This window comes from Erpetoichthys calabaricus, assembly GCF_900747795.2.
Source record: "Erpetoichthys calabaricus chromosome 1 unlocalized genomic scaffold, fErpCal1.3 SUPER_1_unloc_19, whole genome shotgun sequence".
In the NCBI taxonomy this organism is placed as follows: domain Eukaryota; kingdom Metazoa; phylum Chordata; class Cladistia; order Polypteriformes; family Polypteridae; genus Erpetoichthys; species Erpetoichthys calabaricus.
In genome coordinates, this window is record NW_026261584.1 from 60,001 (window position 1) to 84,102 (window position 24,102).

A 24,102-nucleotide genomic window follows, 5' to 3' on the forward strand; every position below is an offset into this window, starting at 1 on the left:
CTTTACGAGTCAGAATAGTAAAAGCGAAAAACGAACTGGGGTACATGACCATGGAGAATATGAGCTGAGAACAAATGAGCATGGGAAAGGCGTTATATAAATAAAATGTAGTATTATTATTATACATTGAAAGAAACGGCAGTGCTGCCATGGCGTGCCTTGCCCGTAGTAGTTTAAACTGAATGTTCATATTGTTAAAGATTGGCCATCAGAATCTGTATTTACACACACGGCCTCAAACCTGCTTACCCCTTGCAGACAGTTACATGTGTTTATTTGATGAACACTTAATTATGTTTCAGTGCTAAAGCCAAACCAGTAAGCCTATTAGTGAGTATTAGAGAAGCTAATAGAGGTTTGTGTTACTGCCTCACAATTCTAGCAGACCGAATTTGTATCTCAGCCTGTTTTTTTAAGTCTCTATACACCAGTCTGCTCCCTCCGTTCCTCTCAACGACAATTGTTGGTTGTGCCAAAGTCTAAGATGAAGACTAGGGGTGATTGTGCCTTTGTAGTTCTAGCTCCAAAGTTTTGGAATGCTCTGCCAATTGAAATTAGGTCAGCATCATCAACCCAAATGTTTAGATCAAGACTGAAAACGCACCTGTTTTCGATTGCTTTTAACTGTATATGAGAAAGTCTGGTATCCATTTATGGTCAAGTTTGTCTGTGTAGTGGGCTTTCTCCTCACGGAGCTGTTGCTTCACCTCTGACTGCACCACCTTGATTTCATTTTTATCTCCAGACCTACAGGCTTTCTTCTTCATATTCAGTAGGCTTTCAGGTTTTTTTGTGATCCATCGTTTGTTTTTGGGGAAACAGCACACTGCCTTTGTGAGGACTGTGCTATCCACAGAAAGCTTGATGTAGTCTGTGATACAGTGGCTGACACCCTCAGTGTCCTGGCTGTGTGAGTCACAAAGCATATCCCACTCAGTGTTCTCAAAGGCCTCCTTCAGATCATCCTCCGCTTTTGTTGTTCATTCCTGAATGGTCCTGCTAGTGATTGGCAGCTGCTTGACAGTGAGTTTATATGTGGGTATGAGCTATACCATACCATACCATTTTTATTTGTTAAGCGCTTAAAAACACAGCATTACAACTGACCGAAGTGCTGTACAGTTAAAACAAGCAAGACTAAAAGCAAAATATAAAAACAAACATTGAGAGAGAAATAAAACAGAGACACTAAAAAACAGGTCAGGGGACCCAATAAAACAGAGAAATAGCAAAAAGCAAGTGGAAATAAAACAGGTTAAGAATTAAAAGCCAATGTGAAGAAGTGCGTTTTTAGGTGTGATTTGAATGTGGCGACTGAAGCGGCTTGCCTAACCACTAAAGGTAAGGAGTTCCAGAGCCTGGGTGCACAGACGTAAAAAGCCCTTTCACCACGAACTTTAAAATGTGCCTTGGGAACGGTTAGGAGCAGCTGATCTGCGGATCTAAGAACACGAGGGGGATTGTGACGATGGAGCAAGACACTCAAGTAGGCAGGGGCTAGACCATTTAGTGCCTTATAGGTTAAGAGGAGTATCTTAAAATCAATTCTGAAGCTAACCGGCAGCCAGTGTAGGGTTTTTAAAATCGGTGTAATGTGTTGGCTTCTGCTGCTTCCAGTTAAAAGCCTTGCAGCCGCATTTTGAACCAATTGGAGTCTAGAAAGAGTGGCTTTACTAATACCATATAGGCAGGAATTAGAATAGTTGAGCTGGGACGTAATGAATGCATGGATTATAATCAGCGACTGTGGTTGGCAAATCTGACATGCTCCAGGACAAAAATATTCTTCAAAACAACTTTGTCATTATCAGCAACTTTGAAACAAGTTTCAAGTTTATCAGCTTCATCTTGTTTATGTACACTTTGACACAAGCACATCTCATCACAAATATTTACGTACTTAACACAGTAATAAACTCGTATTAAAGAGCAGCACCTCCCAATATTGTGACCATGGCATGCTGGAGGCCTTGTGTGCCTCAGTCTTCATCAGTGCTCCACTGTTTGGAGATTTGTGCTCCTGACAGACCAGTTTGCCATTGGTAGCCCAAAGGGGAGGGGTCAGACAAAGAACATGAATATTCTAATTGAATGAAAGTGGGTATGCCCAGAAGATGGATGCCAGTCCTGACAGTGGTGTTTACCTAAGAGTGGCACACAGAGGTGGACGCCACAGCCTGGTTGTGTCCTGCATGATAAAGCTAAATGTAGCAGTCGCCAAATGTGACTTAGCTTCCTCCTCACCACCGTGGTCAAGTGGAAAGCAAACATAAATAAAAGTTATTGGGGTACAGGAATAAAACCAGAGAACCTGTACAGGGCAGGAGCCAGCTATAGACCACCATAGGGTCCACTCACATTCAAGTCCACAACCACACTAAAAGTAGTTAGACTTGTCAGTCCACTAAACCTGAGCATCTTTAGAGAAGTGGAGAAAATAAGAATAAAAGAGCAGACATGGAAACTGCATAGAGACTTAAAAACTGGCTGAGATTCAACTTCAGTCTGACAGAACTGTAAGGCAGTAACACAAATCACAAATCTCTATTAACTTCTCTAATGCTCAGTAACAGACATTACTGGTTTAGCTTTACCAATGAAACATTGGAGTTTGTCATATTTCATAACAATTAAAAGAAAAAAAAACTTTTATATAATTGTCCATTCCAACAAAGCATGGATTTTAAAAAGCAACATCCAGTGCTGCTACGATAGGCCACGTTTAACAGCAGCACCCGTGTTTGGTTTTCTTTGTTGTTATTTCTTATTTTGTTTCTGGAGAACTTGGATAACCAAAGTGGTGAGGAAGGTTTGACTCGCCTACCTGTGACAGCAACTGTTGGACCTGCGCCCTTAGTATCCCAGAGTGCCTGATCTAATCGCTGGTCTGCCAGCAGAGCTACAGAGTGGGCGCTGAGGAAAAAAGAGCAGGTGTCGACTCCACAACAAGACAAGAAGGCACAGACCGTAGCTGCCTTCTGTCATCATGGGCAATGTAAAATCAAACGCTGGTCAGGAGCCCAAGGGAATACAAACTCAGCAGTCTCATGTGCTTCAGTGAAACGAGGCTTAGAGCTGAAACACCGGACTCTGTGGGTGCACAGGATGGATTTAAAATTGTGAGTAAGGACAGCAGCAGGAATAAAAGTGATAGGAAGAAAGAAGATGGACTTGCCATTGTTGTGAATGAAAAATGGTGCAACACTGGACACATTACTATTAAAGCACTGGACCTGAATATAGTGCTTATATGGGGGGGGGCTTACAATCTTATTATATTCTGAGGCAGTTTTCACATGTGCTGATAGTTTATATCTCCCCTCTGCAGATGCAGCAATCACAACAGACACAGTATATTCTGTAATAAGCAAACTCTACTGACCATCCCAGTGCTTTCATCACAATTTCTGGGGTGTTTGACGCTGTTTCACTTTCCTGCTCCCTCACTGATTTTTAACTAGTTTGTGGACTGTACAGCAAAGGAAAACAAGACCCTGGACTTGCTGTGCGCCAATGTTAAAGAGGCATATAACTCTGGTGCATTGCCACCTTTATGCCGATCAGACCATTATTATAGCTCATGCTATAATCCACATTAATTTAAACAATTGTCACATTTAGCAATTTTTTTCTGACCATTCAGCAGAGTTGTGCTCACCCCTGTTTGAGCATCTTTTATTTTGGTTAGGTTCAAAACCTGTGTTAATGTATTCCTTTTCACTTTTATCTATGCCTTCTGCTTCAGGAAAACATTCATTAGTTATCTGCCCCTAAAACTAAAACAAAATCAAACCTGTTTAAATTTATCTCCGTTAATCGCAGGCTAGTTGAAGTCAGACATTGGGTGTCTCACATTAGGTGGCCATCTTTACAGGGACACACCGCCAACTGCCTTCATCTCGCTAAGATTATGAAAATGAAGGGTGTGACTTAAATAATGGTTTGGGATTTAGCAAGGTTGGGGCAAGTTGACCAGCGATTTTAAGTTCCTCCTTCATTAGGCCCTGTTTTTTAACATAATCCTGAGGCCTAACTTGTATAAACCTTCCTTAACATTATATGATAACAAAATTCAGGGACCCCAGCAACGCTGGATGTTCAATCAAAGTAGTGAATACTGTTGGCACACAACTGTGCAAGATGGCCTCCTTCTTCTTCTACCCTGATGGACCCTCCTTTCATTCCCAAACTCATTTAACTCCTAATGTGACATGAAAAGTGATGAGTTACTGTCTGATTTCTATGATCTCTCTGACTTGACATCAGCTTTAACTAACAGGATGTTATAAAAATCAGATGTCTTTAGATCTGAATGATGCAGTTTTAATGTAATTGATTTCTGTTTTTTTCCACAGAGAGAGAAAAACCTGCCATTTACTGTAACATTTAAATGGATGTGAAAGAGGAAACGTGTGAGGCTGACCTGAATATCATTGAGGAGAGGACCATAAATGTTAAGGAGGAGGACTGTGAGTGGGAGAGTGTCCACCCCAAACAGGAGAGTCTGGACATTAAGGAACAGGACAGTGAATTGGGGTCAGTGTGTATTAAAATGGAGGATACAGAGGAGTGTGTCAGCACTGAGGTGGCCACCTATAGGAGTATGGAAAGTGTCAAGGAAGATGACCTTCATTATGGAGATCAAGATAGAGCAGTGACCCAATTAGTCTGTTCTCATAGCAGACACTCTTCATCTCCGGAGTCTTCTATCAATGTAAAATATGAATCATTACAGTCTGACAGAAAGACGATTGAAAACATTTTATCTTCTAGAACTGAGGAAGGTCAACCACCACCTAAGACGTCATCTAAAACAAGTAAGTGAAAAATAACAATCGGTGTACGTTTTAGGGTCAGGGTTATAGGCCTGAAAGTGCTGTCTTGTGCTTTTTTTAAAGAAACATAAACAAATGTTCAAACTATATTAAACACAGCAATTTCACTATGTTTTACACGGTTTAGGAGTCTGCACTTCTTCCATTATTGTTTGTAACATTATTAAAACACTCTAAGCCTGTCTTTGGTTAAAAAAAAAAAAAAAGGTTTGTGAACCCTTTGAAATTTCTTTCATTTCTGCAATAATTCCTCCTAATTCTGTGGTCTGATCTTTAATTAAGTCCCCCAAAACAGACAGACACAGTCGTCTTAAACTAATAACAAATACCCTTGTCATTCCTGAATACATTGTTTAAACATGGGAACAGTCCTCGTTTAGCTGCAATGACCGCCACCAAACATTTCCTGCAGCTGCTACTCAGGGTTCAGTTTCTTGTCTATTCGTCGTCTTTAAAGTTTTCAGTTCCTTGATGCCTCAGGGATTCCTTCAATGATCAGCTGACTTTCAAATTCAATTCTTTATTGTCATGTGTACAAGTACAAGTACCATGTACAATGAAATGTTTGCTTGCATGTGCCACTGCAGACAGTGAACATAGACAAAGAAAAAAACACACACAATTTATATAAATGAATATAAATAAGTAAATAAATAAAACCAGAATCCTAGGAATAAATAGAGACAGTGGAAGAAGTATATGTGCAGGTAGCAGTGGAGGTGACCCAAGGTTACTGATTGTTCATGAGTCTGATTGCAGTTGGGTAGAAACTGTACCTGAACCTGGAGGTGCGCATCCAAATGGACTTTAGTTGCTTCCCAGATGGGAGGAGGGTGAAATGTGACAGTGCAGGGTGGCTGGGGTCCCGCCTGATACGGTTCACTTTCCTGACACAGCGTGGTGTGGATGTCATTTCAGGTAAAGCTAGTGCTGGGCGGTATACCGGTTCATACCGAAAACCGTTTTTTATTTTTTTTATGATATGGATTTTTCTTATACCACAACACCGGTTTAAATTGCCTAAACGACGTTCGGAACGTGGCGCAGCGGGAAACTGTTCAAGTGGGGACCTTTTTCACTGCTACACCGCTAAACACAGATTTGTTGCACGTGGGCTCTTTTTCACTGCTACACCACTAAATAGGTATGGTGGTGTAGGTATTGCGCGGTGAAAATGGACAGGGAACATTCCGAAACTGAAGCCGGCGATAAAGTTGAACATGATGACACAGAAGAACTTTTGCCGAGAAAAAGGAGTCGCGTCCGTTGCCTGGAGATACTTTAGTTTTAAAAGATTAGATGTGTAAATACTGTTTCTATACTATTGGATAATACTGCAAGCCAAGTTGTACTTGTTTTATTTGTTTTCAATACAGTGTAATGTTCCTGGGTACTGTGTAATAGTGTGACGGCATGTTGACTTTATTCTCGACATTTCTACTTTATTCTCGCAGTTTATGTCAAAATTAAAGTCAACATGTTGACTTTATTCTCGTAATTTGTCATTAAAGTAGAACATCGTAAACTAAACATCGTAAAATGAATATTTAATTTACTAGATTTTCTCAAACCCCGTCATAAGTTATATAGTATATTAAATGCTTTGTGTTAAGTGTTCTCCAAGATTCTTAAACTGACTTCTTCTTGCACTAAGAGGAGGCGCCGGCAGCGATCGCCGCACAGAATACATTCACTTCATGATCTTCCTGCTCTCTGAACATTTAGAATGCTAAGATAAATACTTAATATAATTTTCATGGTGAAATGCATTAAAGCATGCATTAATCATATGGGGGGCACGGCGGCGTGGAGGTTACACATGTATAATGAAGATATTTTTAAAGTTCTGAAAACTCCATGGGCTAAGTTTATAACTAGTTTTAATTTCACAAAGACGTTTATCGTGTGGTGATTGGTTATGTGGTGAAAGAAAAAGGAAGGACAGGAACTGGGGTTTTGGTACATCAGATAGAGACAGCATGCATGTAATAAAGAAAGCCCGCTCAGAAGAACATGCATTGAATTCTGTGTTCGTGTCTCCGACCAGCAGATCACAAACCCAACATTTACACAATATTTAAGTTAAACCTGTGCGATAGCTATTCATACATCCAGTTTTTTTGAGCCTCGTCACACCTGCCATAAAGTTCTCTACATTGAACATACACCTGGGGACCCCTTACTGCGAGGGAGCAGCACTACCGCGCATGTGTAATACCTGCTTTAATGCATTTCATCATGAAAATGATATCAAGTATTTATCTTAGCATTCTAAATTTTCAGAAAGCAGGAATATCATGAAGTGAATGGATTCTGTGCAGTGATCACTGTCTCATCTTAGTGCGGAGGAAGTCAGTTTAAGAAGCGTAGTGATTAACCACTGGGTCGGGGAATGTAACACAAAGCATTTAATGTGCTGCATTAACTTATGACGGGGTTTGACAAAATCTAGTAAATTAAACATTGATTTTAGGAAGAAGTTTAGTTTACGACATTCTACTTTAATTATGAAGTAAACTATGAGAAAAAGTGGAAATGTTGACTTTATTCTCGACATATAGTTTGTTTTTTTCTTCCCTGTGTCCGTTTTTTTTTTCTTCACCATGGCCCTAATATGATTCCGTAGGGCTATACCACAAATAGCATTATAAATGCAAGTTGCAGGTTTATTATTTATATATATATAGCTTAGCTTGAAGCAAGGTCCATATTAATGCAGTTTGCCTAAATGATGGTTCAGTTGGTAAAGATGTCATCACCAAGTTGCACTTGTTTTATTTTATTTTAATTTGGTGAATACTATGTAATGCACCTGGGCTTGAAGCCTTGAAGTAATAGTGCAACTATCACTAATAATACTATTATTTATTTTATTGTTATTATTTATTAGTTTAAATATTATGCAGTTTAATGATGGTAAAGTTGTTTAAAAAGTCACTTTAACGTGTCAGTGGTCAGAGATTGTTAACATTAACTGAAAGTGTAATTGGTTTACAAAAAATATTTACAATTTATTCCTTTTCTAAGACATGTTCAGTGCAATACAACTTTTGACAAGCACTTCTGGATATTTTACTAAGTCTAAATGCCTCTTTGTATGGTTGAAAATATGTTGTCAAAATTATAGTTTGTTTTTGCAAAATTTGTTCAATAAAAAGGTTCTATATTTTGACTGCATCTGTCATGCAATGTGATACCTTCTCCATTAGTGCCACCCCCTTGAAAACTATCACTTTATGGGGCAATGCAAACCTGTATTAATACTTGTGTGCACATTAAAATGTTTTTTTTGTACAATGTACAATACTCTTGACAGTGGAATAGGTTATTATTAGCCAGTAATTGCAGTGGAAAATGTGGTTAACATCCATTCATGCATGGGGAGAAAAATACCGTTGAATACCGTGAAACCGGGAAAATTTAGAAAAATACCGTGATATAGAATTTTGGTCATACCGCCCACCCCTAGGTAAAGCCAATGAATCCTAAGCTCTTCATTTTGATTGGGTGGTCCAGAACACCAGCTTTCTTCTGTTTAAGCCTTTCTCTTGTAGATTTCTTCTTTTTTTTTCAGCTGATTGTCTTTTTCATTACCTAACTTATCTCAAGCTTTCACTATCATGACATCTCCTAGTGCTGGGTGGTATACCGATTCATACCAAAAAAACGTTTTTTATTTTTGTTATGATATGGATTCTTCTTATACCGCAACACCGGTTTAAATAGCTTAAACAGCGTTCGGAATGTGGCACAGTGGGAAACTGTTTAAGGGGGGACCTTTTTCACTGCTGCACTGCTAAACGCGCATGCAATGGAGTACATGCCTTATTGGAGGTATTGAACGGTGAAAATGGACAGAGAACATTCCGAAATTAAAGCTGTATTTTTTTCAATACTGTGTAATGTACCTGGGTACTGTGTAATAGTGTAACAACATGTTGAATTTATTCTCAACATTTCTACTTTATTCTCGCCGTTTATGTCGAGATTGAAGTTGACATGTTGACTTTATTCTCATAATTTGTCATTAACGTAGAACATTGTAAACTAAACTTCATCTTAAAATGAATATTTAATTTATTAGATTTTCTCTAATCCCGTCATAAGTTAATGTAGTGTTCCCCAAGCCATATTAATCACTATGTGCTTTTTAAACTGACTTCCTCTTGCACTAAGAGGAGGCACAGGCAGTGATCACCACACAGAATCCATTCACTTCATGATATTCCTACTCCCTGAACATTTAGAATGCTATGATAAATACTTAATATCATTTTCATGATGAAATACATTACAGCATGTATTAATCACGTGGGGGCAAGGTGGCGTGTAGGTTGTACTGCTGCCTCGCAGCAAGGAAGTCCCGGGTGTTCCCTGCCTTGCATTTGCATGTTTTTTCTGGTGGGTTTACTTGGCGTGCTTCACTTTTCTTTCAAAGTCATGTAGGATGTGGGGATTTGTTCTGCTGTATTAACCCTGCTAGTGTATGTGTTACTCGTATTCACCCTGCGAGATGCTGGCGCCACGTTCAGGATTTCCTCCTGCCTTGCACACAATGCTTGCTGGGATGGGTGCAACCCTGAATGGATGGCATAATTAAACATGTATAATGAAGATTTTTTTTAAAGTTATGAACACTCCATGGTCTAATTTCACAAAGATGTGGTGATTGGTTATGTGGAGAAAGAAAAAGGAAGGATAGGAACTGGGGGTTTGGTACATCAGACAGACAGCACGCGTGCAATAAAGAAAGTCCGCTCAGAAGAACATCCATTGAATTCTGTGTTCGTGTCCCTGACCACCAGATCACAAACCCAATATTTACACAATATTTAAGTTAAACCTTTGCGATATCAATTCATACATCCAGTTTTTTGGAGCCTCGTCACACTTGCCATAAAGTTCTCTACACTGAACGTACACCTGGGGGCCCCTTACTGCGAGGGAGCAGCACTACCGTGCATGTTTAATGCCTGCTTTAATGCATTTCAACATGAAAATGATATCAAGTATTTATCTTAGCATTCTAAATGTTCAGAGAGCAGGAATATCATGAAGTGAATGGATTCTGTGCGGTGATCGCTGCCTGCGCCTCCTCAGTGCAATAGGAAGTCAGTTTAAGAAGTGCGTAGTGATTAATATGGCTCGGGGAACACAACGTTAACTTATGATGGGGTTTGAGAAAATCTAAATAAATAAATTAAACATTGACATACGACATTCTACTTTAATGACAAAATAAACTACGAGAATAACGTAGAAATGTCAACTTTATTCTTGACATAGTATTTTTTTTTCTTCTTCAGTGTCCGAATTTTTTTTTTTCCTTCACTGTGGCCCTAATAAGCTTCCGTAGGGCTTTACCACAAATAGCATTATAAATGCAAGTTGCAGTTTTATTATTTATGTATATAGCTTAGCTTGAAGCAAGGTCCATATTAATGCAAGTTGCCTTAATGATGGTTCAGTTGGTAAAGATGTCACCACGAAGTTGCATTTGTTTTATTTTATTTTATTTTATTTTTATTTGGTGAATACTGTGTAATGATGTAGAATGTTGGTCATACCGCCCAAGCACTAACATCTCCTATCGGATGTCTTTATAACAATTTTTAATTCAGTGCTGCTTTGCTGATGACATCCTATCCTGGTCCTGCAGAAGTAAAAAAGCCCTAAACTGTGATACTACCATGAGGTGATAGCAATGGTGTGCTGTGATCTTTTACCTCCAAACCACCGTGAAATGGACACACACACATGGTGACATGGGGATTCAGGCCTTCAAAAGACTGACACATCAGACCAGGGGTGACATTTATAAAACTTTGCATGGAATTGAGCGAAAAAAAGCAAAAAAAAAAAAAATGGAAAATGTGTATGCTTAGAAAAAAATCAGATTTATAAACTGGATGTATGCACATTACTACAAAATTTACTTTTATAAATCATAGTTACTTTTTAAATATGTATATGTGAACACTCCTTTAACTGTCACCCTGAAAACATTCACATATGGGGCCTGCTAATCCATCACCTCTGTATGCAATCATGATGCTGCAGAACTTCATTGGCTGGTAGATCAGCCTCTTCCTCCTGAAACATCGAAACGCCACCCACCTGCATTCAAGAATATCTGGCTTTGCTCTTCATCTGAGAGTGAAAGATCAGGCATGGCATTATAGTGCCTCTTCTCTGTGCTTGGTGTTTCAGGAAAGGTGTAGGGCAAAAGTGTCTATGCAGGAAGCCACTGTCACCTGGCACATGTAATGACATGATTGTTCTTGTCCATGTACAGCACCATCATGTCTTTCAAAGCTACTTTGTCTCAAAATAAATGAATCATGGTTTCAGTGAGGCCATGTAGACGTGACATTTGTCAGGCACATCTTGGATGACTTGTGTATTAATGGAATGTCACTGCTTACGGTTTTACAAAAGTAGCTTCAATCTTGCTAGGTGCCCTTTTTACAATATGAGGGCAGTAAAGTGTTCAGTTGTGTTAGGAGAGTTGGACACAGCTGCAGATTGACTTTTTGTGTTGGCAAAAACATGTCATGTATTATGTACGTACACCCACACTGTACAAAAACCAGATATAGTGCATTGCCAGTCAGTTAATGGCATTCACAACAGCAGGCATAATGGAGTTAAGGTTGGCCGAAGTATTGTTGAGCTGTCGGCCAGTTCCCTGAGAAGTGACATCAACTAGCAGATTTAAAGTGATGACAAAATAGAATTTCTTCAGTGCAAATACGTATCATTGGCACTCTTAAATTAACTAAAATACAATCTGTACATCATAGCTATCATTTTTGAGGTCTCATATTTGTCTCATCAACTCACATTATAATAACGGCTTGTTGAAATTAATATTTCTTGCAAGTAGTCATTGAGCTAGTTTGGCTGCATTTTCCTGCTTGATCAAGGGTGTTGTCATTTCCCAGTTTCTCTGAAATGTTATTGTCCTGCCCTCTGCCTCAAGCGCCCTGCCTGAGTCGACAGTCAGATAAACTCCCTTCCAATGACCACACAGACAAGAGTTTTCTGTTTGCTTTCTTTACTGAAGCCAGTTGGAATAGGGTATAAAACTACAAATAAATCGTAAATACAATAATGTGAGAATTACTTATTCTTTACAAACATATAAAAAATAAATAAATAACTTCACTTGAATGACACCGTTATCTATGCGCACTGGCAAAGCTGTTAAAGTCTGAAAAAGGTACGCTCACAAGTACTTTTATAGTGCAGTGAAAACTTATAACAGCGGAAAGTTGCTAGAACCTTTAAAATACTTCTTTAAATAATAACAGATTCACAAACAATGCATCAAAAACAGAGAATTGAACTTCTATAAACATTTCTACATACCGACAATGCCTTTTAAGCCAAACTGAACGTTCAAAGCAGGAAGTGAGACAAACATTTGCTCTCTGTTTTGTTTTTTTACTCTCTGTGGCGCAGCTTTATGACATCATCGCCCAGCGACAGGCTGTTCCTCAAGTATAGGAATGTTTAATTTCACCACTAGATGGTGCTAATCTTAAAGCCTCTCCTGGTTCAACCTTAACTAGAACAGCACCCTCCCCGCCCTGGTATCCCATAGGATTCCACTATTTTGTTTTTTTCCTCTTCTGTTCCCAATACTTTGAAGGAAGAAGCAAGACAATCTCATTAACAGGCCTGAGAAACATCTTGGCCCCACCTGATTATTGACTCGGACTTGCACTTTACGGACCCTCCCATCCTTACTAGGGTACACTTCAGTTATATTTCCTAAAGGCCAGTCATTCCTCTTAGTTTGAGAGTCCTTCAAAAGGACCACACTTCCAAGCGTAAGATCTGGACGGTTAATTTGCCATTTCCTACGGAACTGAAGGGTAGATAAATACTGCTTGCGCCACCTATCCCAGAAGGTATTAGCAAGGCTCTGTACCCTACGCCATTGCTGCTTGTACAAGTCAGATTCTCCAAATTCCCCAACTGGAAGAGGAAAAGAACCCATTTTCTGAGTAAGGATTGTGGCAGGTGTGAGAATGAATGGATCCGAAGGGTCAGCTGACACAGGCACCAGCGGTCTATTGTTCACAATAACAGTGACCTCAGCAAGAAAAGTGGTAAGTACCTCGTGTGTTAATTTGGAAGACCTCATTTGTTCAAACATTGAATCTAAAATCCTCCGTGTGATACCAATCATTCTCTCCCATACACCTCCCATATGAGACGAATGAGGAGTATTGAATGTCCAAGTGCAACCATGATCTGCAAGAAATTTCTGCACAGCCATTCCATCAGAATTGGAGGGAATTCCTAGTTCCTTGCAGGCACCAATGAAGTTGGTTCCTCTGTCCGAACGAATGTGCTTCACTGGACCTCGAATCGCTAGAAACCTCCTCAAGGCATTAATGAAACTGGAAGAGTCTAGGGATTCAATGACCTCGATATGAATACTTCTGACACTTAGGTGAAAAGAACAGCCCACCTTTTACTCTCACCGTGGTTGCTTCTTGTTCGTTGTGCTGATATAGTCCAAGGCCCAAACACATCTAATCCAACATGTGTAAAGGGAGGCTCCATGCTGAGTCTATCCGGTGGAAGGTTTGCCATCTTCTGTACTTCAAAGGACCCTCTGAGTTTACGGCAGATAACACACTTAAAGATAAGGCTAGAAACACATCGCTTGACACCTACTATCCAGTAGCCACCTGACCGGATTGCTCCTTCTGTAAAGTGACGTCCTTGGTGTTGTGTCTGCTCATGGAAGTAACGCACTAATAGGGTTGCTACATGATGTCGTCCCGGCACAATAAGTGGCCTTTTCTCATTAAGCTCTAGACCTGCCTCTATGACCCCGACCTCCAACTCTCAACAGGCCATTTTGATCGATAAAGGGATCCAGAGTCCAAAGTGGACTTTTCTTTGAGAGCCTTCTATGTGATTTGAGGACACTCAATCTCATCAGCGTAGGTTTCCTTTTGAACTGTACGAATAACGACTGCTGCACTTTGAGCTAGTATGTCCGGGTGTTAGCAGTGACTCACGATAAATCCCATCTCCTACAGATCTCAGCAGGTTTATTTTGAGCTTGCTTAAAGTGACGAACAAATTGAATTAGATTACCCATAGCTCTGGTTAGATAAATCCAGCTAGAAAAACGGTTGAAGCGTTGAGACCCCAAACATGCAGATTCTGCCGTGCGACATACTGTAACTAATGGCCCGGACTTCTGAATCTTGAGCTGGATTGACAAGTTCAAATGTCTCTTGCACAGGAGGCATGATTTCAGGTCAAGATAAAGAATTCCGGTCCAGTAAACCAAATTGTATCCTTTAAGCTGGCAGCAGATATAGGTCATGTTGCAATGTCCGCAGGGTTTTGCTTTGTATGCCACCATAATGCCACTGATCTGGAAGCGAACTTCTCCGGATTCTTTGGACTCGATTATTCACGTAAACATTAAACCTCCGCTTTTCATTATGAATATATCCCAACACCACCTTGCTGTCAGTGTAGAAGGTAACTGCATCAAACTTAATATCTATTTCTACTGTGATGGTTTCTGCCATTTGCACTGCCATAACCGCCGCACAAAGCTCCAGTCGTGGGTATAGTATGTTCAGGACGCGGGCTAATCTTGCTTTGCCAGAGATGAACCCCACATGACAGTTTCCATTGGTGTCTGTGGCCTTCACATATGCGACTGCACCAACTACCCCTTCAGAAGCATCCGAGAAGACACAGAGCTCTACAAACTTTGCTTCAGACAGTGATATAGGTGAATATGGTCTTGGAATTTGAAGAGACTGCAATTCTTGTAGAGAAAGTCTCCACATCTCCCACAGCTCCTCCTTTTCAGGTGCCAATGGTGCATCCCAATCAGATGACTCCTTAATAAATTCCCTTAGAAGAGCTTTGCCTTGGATTGTTACTGGAGCAACAAACCCAAGTGGATCATACAAACTATTTACAACAGAGAGAACTCCTCATCGTGTGAACGGTTTTCTTTCTTTATGAACTTGAAAGATGAAGCAATCTGAATTCAAGTCCCAAAGTAGTCCAAGGCTATGTTGTATAGGTATGGTTCCTGTTGACAAATCTAGGTCCTTTAGGGTGCTGGCATGGTCCTCAGGTGGAAAGGCTTCCATAACTTCTCTACTGTTGGACAACAACTTGTGAAGCCTGAGATTAGAGCAAGCTAACATTTCCTGAGTTCATTTGAGCAGGTCGATTGCTGCTGCTGCAGTAGGCAAGGACTTCAGTCCATCATCCATATAGAAATCCTGCTCTACAAACTTTCTGGCATCTTCACCAAACTCAAGTTGACCTTTCTGTGCTGCTCGTCTGAGGCAGTAAATAGCGACAGCTGGGGATGGGCTATTTCCAAATACATGCACTTTCATGCGAAAATCAAGTACATCATTCTCAGGATCATTATCTTTGAACCAAAGGAATCTCAAAAAGTTGCGATGATCTGGGTGAACCATAAAGCAATGGAACATTTGCTGTATGTCCACAGTAAAGGCAACGAGATCCCTTCGAAACCGAAGGAGGACTCCAATGAGATTGTTGTTGAGATCTGGACCCGTTAGAAGCACCTGGTTTAATGATAGACCTTTGAATTGGGCACTTGAGTCAAAAACTACTCGGATCTGAGAAGGCTTCTTGGGATGGTAAACACCGAAACAAGGTAGGTACCAGCATTGCTCTTCAGGTTTTATCTGAGGGGCCACCTCTGCGTGATCATTTTGAAACATCTTCTCCATGAAGGCAACAAAATGAGTTTTCATTTCAGGACTCTTTCTAAAGGAGCGTTGTAGTGACTTTAAACGCTGTACTGCCATAGACCTGTTATCAGGAAGACGTGGCCGTGGAACCTTGAATGGCAATGGAGCTACCCAGCTATTTTCTTCATTCTGAAAGACACTCTGATTCATAATCTTTAAAAACTGTGTATCTTCAATAGAATAAGCTACCTTGTCATCGTCCCTTGTTCTTTGGAATATGTCTTGATCTAAGATCATCTGCACTTCTTCAGCAGAGCAGACCTTACGATGAAGGATGGACAGTGGCAGCTTACAGTCACAGAATCTCTCTTTAACAATGCAGTGGTTGGGGCAGGGCCTAAAGAATGAAGGTCGGCCATTCTCTAAGATGTTAGTGCAGTATGCCCTTACTGTGTCCGGTTTGTGAACATCTCCAATACAGACATCTCCCACGATCACCCAACCAAGATCCAACTTCTGTGCATATGGAGCGTTATGTGGTCCATTTACTTGCTTACGTACTTTATGGAGCCTGATGACATCTCTACCTAATAGAAGCATAATAGGGGCTTGTAGGTGGAGCTCTGGTATCCACTTCGCCAGGTGTCCCAAGTGTGGGTGGTTTAGCGCTACTTCTGGGGTTGGAATTTCAGATCGATTATTTGGAATGTCATTGCACTCAATCATTATTGGTAGCGAAAGAGTAATACTTCCATCTATTGACTCAATTTGGAAGCCGTGTGCCTGCCTACCTTGTGATTCAACAGTTCCAGCGCATGTCTTCAAGGTGTATGAAGAAATGGATCCCGATATGCCGAAGAGATCAAAGAACTCTGACCTTACAAGGGACCTGTTGCTCTGATCATCCAATACTGCATAGAGGAAAACAGCTTCCTGTGAGCGACCCTCCGGACTCACTTTTACAAGGCAGATCTTGGAGCATGAGCGTCTTGGTTGATTCTCTCTACAGACCCTAGTACAAGCAGAAGTAATGTAGGCTTCACTAGGACTATCATTTTTCTCCCCACCATACTGTGGTGTGGTAGTTTGTGACATAGACAACCATGGAGCTGGTCCTGGATGCAGTGCTGAGATGTGACCCTCACTTTCACACTCTGTGCACTTGGTGGCATCATTACAGTTCTTAGCCACATGAACTGCAGACTTGCAGCATTTGTAACAAATCCCATGTTGCTTTAAGAAAGCCTTCCTTTCCTCAAGGGGCTTCTCCCTAAATCCACGGCACTTAGGAAGGGGGTGAGGTTTGTTACGGAGTGGGCACTGTTTTGCTGGATCTGCTTTAGTCTTTGTTGAAAGTTCAGCAGGTGTGCTTTGAGAAGAGACCTCTGTTTTATGAACAGCAACGACTTTCTGAGAATTGTGCTTTTGTGTCTGTCTAATCTGTCCCCATGGCTCTTCATGAGCTGCTGAAACAATGAAGCTTGGATCATTCCGCATCCTTGCTTGTTGACTTACAAAATTCACAAAGAAACTAAATGGTGGGTAAGACACTCCATGATTTTCTTTATATCTAGAGCCAGTGGTGAGCCACTTCTCTTGCAGATAGAATGGCAACTTCTGTACTAGTGGGTTGATTCCACGAGGTGTGTCAAGATAAGAAAGACCCGACAGATCACCATCAGCCTTGGCAGCTTGAAGTTCCATGAGCAAGTCTCCGAATTCTCTCAGTCTGCGATTATATTTATTTGAAATCTTTGGGAAACTCTCTAGCCTCTTGAATAAGGAACTCTCAATAACTTCTGGAGAACCATAGCATTCACGCAGTCTGTCCCATACGATTCTGAGCCCTTGTTGTGGATGATTTATATAAACAGCTCTTATCCGCTTGACAAGTACTGCCGACTCACTGCCTAGCCACTTCACCAGCAAATCCATTTCCTCACTAGCTGAAAGGTTAAGGCCTCTGATGGCATTTAGGAATGATGCCCTCCAAGCTCTATAATTCTCAGGTTGATCATTAAACTGAATAAGGCCAGTAGATATAAGTTTGCGTCGGGCAAGAAACCTGACAAAGTCCGACATATTTGTATTCTCATCTGGATGTGCCTGATGTGGTCTTGTGTAGCTGTGAGCAATAGCCTGGGGTTGAGTATTGTTCTTATTTGCTAGCCCATGTGTCGCACTGTTGTTGTAACCATTCAAAGGAGCTTGATCTGTAAAATGTGGCTTTTGCAGCACCTTGGGCACATAGACATTACTGATGCTGGTTTGTTGTGCGAAGTCTTCATTCACGACTGGGACCCCAGTAGAACACGCTGTACTCTCCATAGGAAGAAAATATCGCTCAGAAAGGCTGGCTCCTTGTAAAACAGGATCTAGCTCTGTGAATTCATGCTCCTCTTTATTATTCTGATGTATAAAGTCAACAGTAGATTCATGTTGAGGTGCTGAATGGCTGTTGTAAGGATCATCAAAGTATGGACCACTAAGCACAGGCATAGGAAGGGCGTCTGTAAAGACGGCATGGGCATAGGAAGGGCGTCTGTAAAGACGGCATGCTCATCTATGTATTCATTTGTGCGCCGCACTGGATCTTCTGTTGGCAGCTCTATTTTTTTATAACTGCTTCGATCTACTTGCTCCATAACAGTTTCTAAAGCATCAGCTTTTGCCTCTGCAGCTGCTGCTCTCTTCTCTAATTGCAACGATTCTAGAGACGCGTTAACATGCGCTTGCTTTATTTTAAGCTCAATCTCCTTTTTAGCGAACGCTGCTTCAGCTTTAGCGGCCTGAGCTTCTGCTCGAGCAAGAGCGATAGCCATACTGGCAGATGAACTGCGAGATTGAGATGACGTAGATGATGCCTTCGATCTTGTTTTCTTAGATCCACCTTTAGAGTGTACGTCTGTCATTATAACTTTGAAAGCGATTGCTTGCGTTTAATTGCTGAATTGCTAGCTCCCCGCCGTAGCTCTAAAAACATCCGTAAATTGGCTTGCTTGAAGGTGTCGTTTTACTGTCCTGCCCTCTGCCTCAAGCGCCCTGCCTGAGTCGACAGTCAGATAAACTCCCTTCCAATGACCACACAGACAAGAGTTTTCTGTTTGCTTTCTTTACTGAAGCCAGTTGGAATAGGGTAAAACTACAAATAAATCGTAAATACAATAATGTGAGAATTACTTATTCTTTACAAACATATAAAAAATAAATAAATAACTTCACTTGAATGACACGTTATCTATGCGCACTGGCAAAGCTGTTAAAGTCTGAAAAAGATACGCTCACAAGTACTTTTATAGTGCAGTGAAAACTTATAACAGCGGAAAGTTGCTAGAACCTTTAAAATACTTATTTAAATAATAACAGATTCACAAACACACAAACATGCATCAAAAACAGAGAATTGAACTTCTATAAACATTTCTACATACCGACAATGCCTTTAAAACCAAACTGAACGTTCAAAGCAGGAAGTGAGACAAACATGTGCTCTCTGTTTTGTTTTTTACTCTCTGTGGCGCAGCTTTATGACATCATCGCCCAGCGACAGGCTGTTCCTCAAGTATAGGAATGTTTAATTTCACCACTAGATGGTGCTAATCTTAAGCCTCTCCTGGTTCAACCCTTAACTAGAACAGCACAGTTATGTATGTCAAAGTTGCTGTAAATAAACACATGTTCCCCTGTCAAGTTTTCTTTTGTAAATCTTGATGTTTGTATGAGAAGTTGCATGCACACATCTCGACTCCCAATTTCTTGTGTATGCAAGCTTTATACAGTAAGTGAGGCCTCTGGACCTTCACTATCTATCTTGGGTCCATAAATATTTGGACAGAGACAACTTTTTTCTAATTTTGGTTCTGTACATTACCACAATGAATTTTAAATGAAACAACTCAGATGCAGTTGAAGTGCAGACTTTCAGCTTTAATTCAGTGGGGTGAACAAAACGATTGCATAAAAATGTGAGGCAACTAAAGCATTTTTTTAACACAATCCCTTCTTTTCAGGGGCTCAAAAGTAATTGGACAAATTTAAATAACTGGAAATAAAATGTTCATTTCTAATACTTGGTTGAAAACCCTTTGCTGGCAATGACAGCCTGAAGTCTTGAACTCCTGGACATCACCAGATGCTGGGTTTCCTCCTTTTTAATGCTCTGCCAGGCCTTTACTGCAGCGGCTTTCAGTTGCTGTTTGTTTGTGGGCCTTTCTGTCTGAAGTTTAGTCTTCAACAAGTGAAATACATGCTCAATTGGGTTAAAATCAGGTGACTGACTTGGCCATTCAAGAATTTGCACTTCTTTGCTTTAATAAACTCCTGGGTTGCTTTGGCTGTATGTTTTGGGTCATTGTCCATCTGTATCATGAATCAATTTGACTGCTGTATTTAGTTGGATTTGAGCAGACAGTATGTCTCTGAACACCTCAGAATTCATGTGGCTGCTTCTGTCCTGTGTCACATCATCAATAAACACTAGTGTCCCAGTGCCACTGGCAGCCATGCACGCCCAAGCCATCACACTGCCTCCACCGTGTTTTACAGATGATGTGCTATGCTTTGGATAATGAGCTTTTCCACGCCTTCTCCATAATTTTTTTCTTGCCATCGTTCTGGTAGAGGTTGATCTTGGTTTCATCTGTCCAAAGAATGTTTTTCCAGAACTGTGCTGGCTTTTTTAGATGTTCTTTAGCAAAGTCCAATCTAGCCTTTCTATTCTTGAGGCTTATGAGTGGCTTGCACCTTGCAGTGCACCCTCTGTATTTACTTTCATGCAATCTTCTCTTTATGGTTGACTTGGATATCGATACGCCTACCCCCTGGAGAATGTTGTTCACTTGGTTGGCTGTTGTGAAGGGGTTTCTCTTCACCATGGAAATGATTCTACTATCATCCACCACTGTTGTCTTCCATGGACGTCCAGATCTTTTTGCGTTGCTGAGTTCACCAGTGCTTGCTTTCTTTCTCAGGATGTACGAAACTGTAGTTCTTGCCACTCGTAATATTGTAGCAATTTCTCTGATGGGTTTTTTCTGTTTTCACAGCTTAAGGATGGCTTCTTTTACCTGCATGGAGAGCTCCTTTGACCGCATGTTGTCTGTTCACAGCAAAATCTTCCACATGCAAGCACCACACCTCAAATCAACTCCAGGCCTTTTATCTGCTTAATTGGTAATGACATAACGACGGACTTGCCCACACATGCCCATGAAATTGCCTTTGAGTCAATTGTCCAATTACTTTTGAGCCCCTGAAATGAAGGGATTGTGTTCACAAAATGCTTTAGTTGCCTCACATTTTTATGCAATCGTTTTGTTCACCCCACTGAATTAAAGCTGAAAGTCTGCACTTCAACTGCATCTGAGTTGTTTCATTTAAAATTCATTGTGGTAATGTACAGAACCAAAATTAGAAAAAAGTTGTCTGTGTCCAAATATTCATGGACCTAAACTGTAGGTCCCAACCCAGGCAGCCTGACTACAATCTCAACAGGAGGCTTCAGTATACACAGGCCCAAAATGGATTACTGGCTTAAATAGGTATAATAAAGCACTCATCAAATGTCAATAAATGACTGAAGGATCACCTCCATGATATCAAATATAAAGGATGGGGGTGGTCCTTCAGAAGTGACATTGGGGTGACCTCACCTCTTAGGGTCAAAATACAAAGATATTTGGGTAATTAATAAACAGAACAATATAAACAAAAACTTGAAATTACAAGGCAAGTAATATTTGAAAAACAACAAAAGCACCTAATAATCAAAGATGTTCTTTGGAATGCTTTTATTAGCTTTTATTCTTATCTCTCTTTATTCTAATCTCCTTTTGACAATCTTTAAGAGTTATCTTGATGTGATGTTGGGGCAGCTTAGCTGTTACCCAAACCAACAGACTTGATGGACTGATGAATGGTCTGCTCTTGTCTGTTACATTTCTTATGTTCTTGTTCTGTATGTTCATGAGCAGATCTTTATGAAGAAGAGACGGCTTTGCCAGCACCCACAGTGCTTCCAAGCCACACCTCCAGTCTCTTCTTCTTGGTTGAACACCTGACTAGACGGGACTGTAAAGGTTTAAATGACATGTTCAGTGTTGACATTCCAGTTGTTTGTGTGTTATGAGTTCAGGTTGATTGTGTTTATCTGTTATTGTAGTGTAGTTGAGAGTCAGACCACATTATTGGGAGGAAATCGGGCAAAAATTCAGATTCCAAAGGGTTCACAAAAATTTTCATGTTTCTATAAAGAAATTTAAATTCTATTGAAGATTTTAAGCAACACATTCTCAGAGCTACTTAATCCAGCTGTGTGTCCATCTCTGTGTATCTTTAGCTAACAGTCTTCTGTTTGGCCTGTTTGTGTTGTAATGTGTACAAGAACACAGACACAGTTGGCAACCAGTTATGGGTAAATTTGGCACAAACATTAGGACGCTGTTCATTGCACAGAGGGCCACGGACACATGGACTAAGTGGCCAAGCAGTGTGGTACACAGGAGGAGTTTAGGGGCATTCAATACTCGACTTGATGTTATTTTAGAAGAATTAAGTGGATAGGATTGGCAAGCTGTTAATAACATTTCAAGTCTAATTTTACAAAACTAGATTCAAGTCAAGTCAACCACCACCCATGAGAAAGAGAGCCAAGCCAACATAGTGAAACTTTAATAGTAGAAAACATAAGTAAGTAAATAAATAGAATTAAAAGGGGAAGAGAATCTGCTTCTTCTGTGCTTTAAAAGCTTATTCTAAAGCAAAATGTTATTAATTAGGTTTTAAAAAAGTTTTGCACAGACCCTGTAAGTGAGTATGTAATTTTTTCCAATTTCAAGTAGTATATAACATCAGTTACCCACTGACTGAAAAGGGGTGAGTTAGGATTCTTCCAGTTGAGTAAGATAAGTCTATGTGGCAATAGTGAAGTAAAGGCATTTCCAGTTTGTTTGTCGTTCTCCACTTGAAGCCCCTCTGTGAGCCCACCAAACACAGCTGTTAGTGGATTAGGAGGGATTGTGACACCAAGGCTGTCTGATAGGCATTTAAAGATTTTGGTCCAGAATGATGTTAATTTGGTGCAGGCCCAAAACATGTGACCCAGTGAGGCTGGAAATTGATTGCAACATTCGTAGGTTAGTTGTTGCCCTGGAAACATTTTGGACAAGTTTAAACAATACAAATGTGCTCAATATATAATTGTAAGATGAATAATTGTATGCTTTGCACCAAGGTTATTATAGTTAATGAAACCTAAATTCAAAACTGAAACTATTATTAAAAAAACATTTTCGTAAACTGAAATAAAATAATTAACAAAACCAAAATGAAAAATTAAAACTGAATGAAACTATTAAAGTAGCTGGAAAGACTAACTGAAATAAAATAATAATTTACTAAAATAATTTTAGTTTTTGTTTTTGAATTAATAGTCTTGCTGTTAGTTTTTAACCCATATAACTTTTAACTCTAAAACTGAAAGTCCATCCACCACGAGCCACCCACATATATTCATCCAGTGAACGGCGGCTGGTGAAGGAGGGCTGCTGTTCACGCAGCATTTGCGGTGACAGAGCAAGCTGAATACGCGGGTAAAACGTGTGGAATAGAAAGCGATTTACGTACCGCCTTTCTTTGCACTTGTTGTATATCAAGATGTAATTCAAATGCCTGAAACTGGAATGTGGTGGTCAACAGAAACTTTACCGTATGGACTGAAAAATCACGAGTGAGTAATGTTTCAGTTTGTTTCTCAGGTGCCTGCTTTTTGTTGACAGTAATTCACCTGCCACTTCGCATATGAAGTATAGAGAAAGTATACTTTTTGATCTTTTCAGGCCTACAGGCGGCAAAATTCTGTTTATAAATTGTTTGTGCCTGAGATGGAATCAGAGATCAATATGGTTGGTAGAAAATAACAAAGCACAGTATTTGAGATTTTTAAATGCAATATTGAATGCATTAATTATAAGCACTTTGTAGTTGGAGCAGGATATGTTGTGTGCTGTAGACATTTAATAAACCCTCACACCTTAAAATTCACCTAAATTTCGGAAAAAGAAATTGTTCAACACAAATGACATAGAAAATATTTTACAAATTATAAAATTGTGTAAAATTATTCATATTCACAATCTGGTTTTGATTATGCTTGTTTTTATGAGACAAAATCAAATAGTAAACTATGTCATGTAATGTAGTAAGCTTCCACTAACATTAAACTCCTATTATATCCAAACTCGTTAAGTGAACAGTTCTGTCTCATTGTGACACAAAAACTAAACTCAATAGTAGCTCTTTAACCATACTATAATTACTAAAACTGAAACTAATATATCCATATTACTAACCGAGGATGCTAAACCGGATGATGGACGCAGGCACATCCGGCCATGGGCCGTAGCTGCAAAAAGACGTACTGCGCAGGCGCAAAAAGAGTCCGCGAGAGTCGGCTGAGGAGCCGAGAAAGGCGGACAAAAGAGGGCGAGAGAGGCGGATGAGGGGCCGCGAGTGGCGGACAAGACCACAGAAAAAAGGAGTGAGCA

General features: G+C 40.2%; 1 protein-coding gene across 2 annotated transcripts in view; it reads left to right on the forward strand.

The window, feature by feature from the left end:
* The window catches only part of LOC114642094 (zinc finger protein 239-like), a 31,839-nt gene that overhangs the window by 690 nt on the left and 7,047 nt on the right, over positions 1–24,102 (forward strand). For both annotated transcript variants that reach the window (XM_051921658.1, XM_051921659.1), the window contains exon 2: positions 4,356–4,817. In XM_051921658.1, coding sequence (XP_051777618.1) covers positions 4,391–4,817 — 427 coding nt within the window. In that variant the 5' untranslated portion in view covers positions 4,356–4,390. The remainder of the gene's footprint in view (positions 1–4,355; positions 4,818–24,102) is intronic.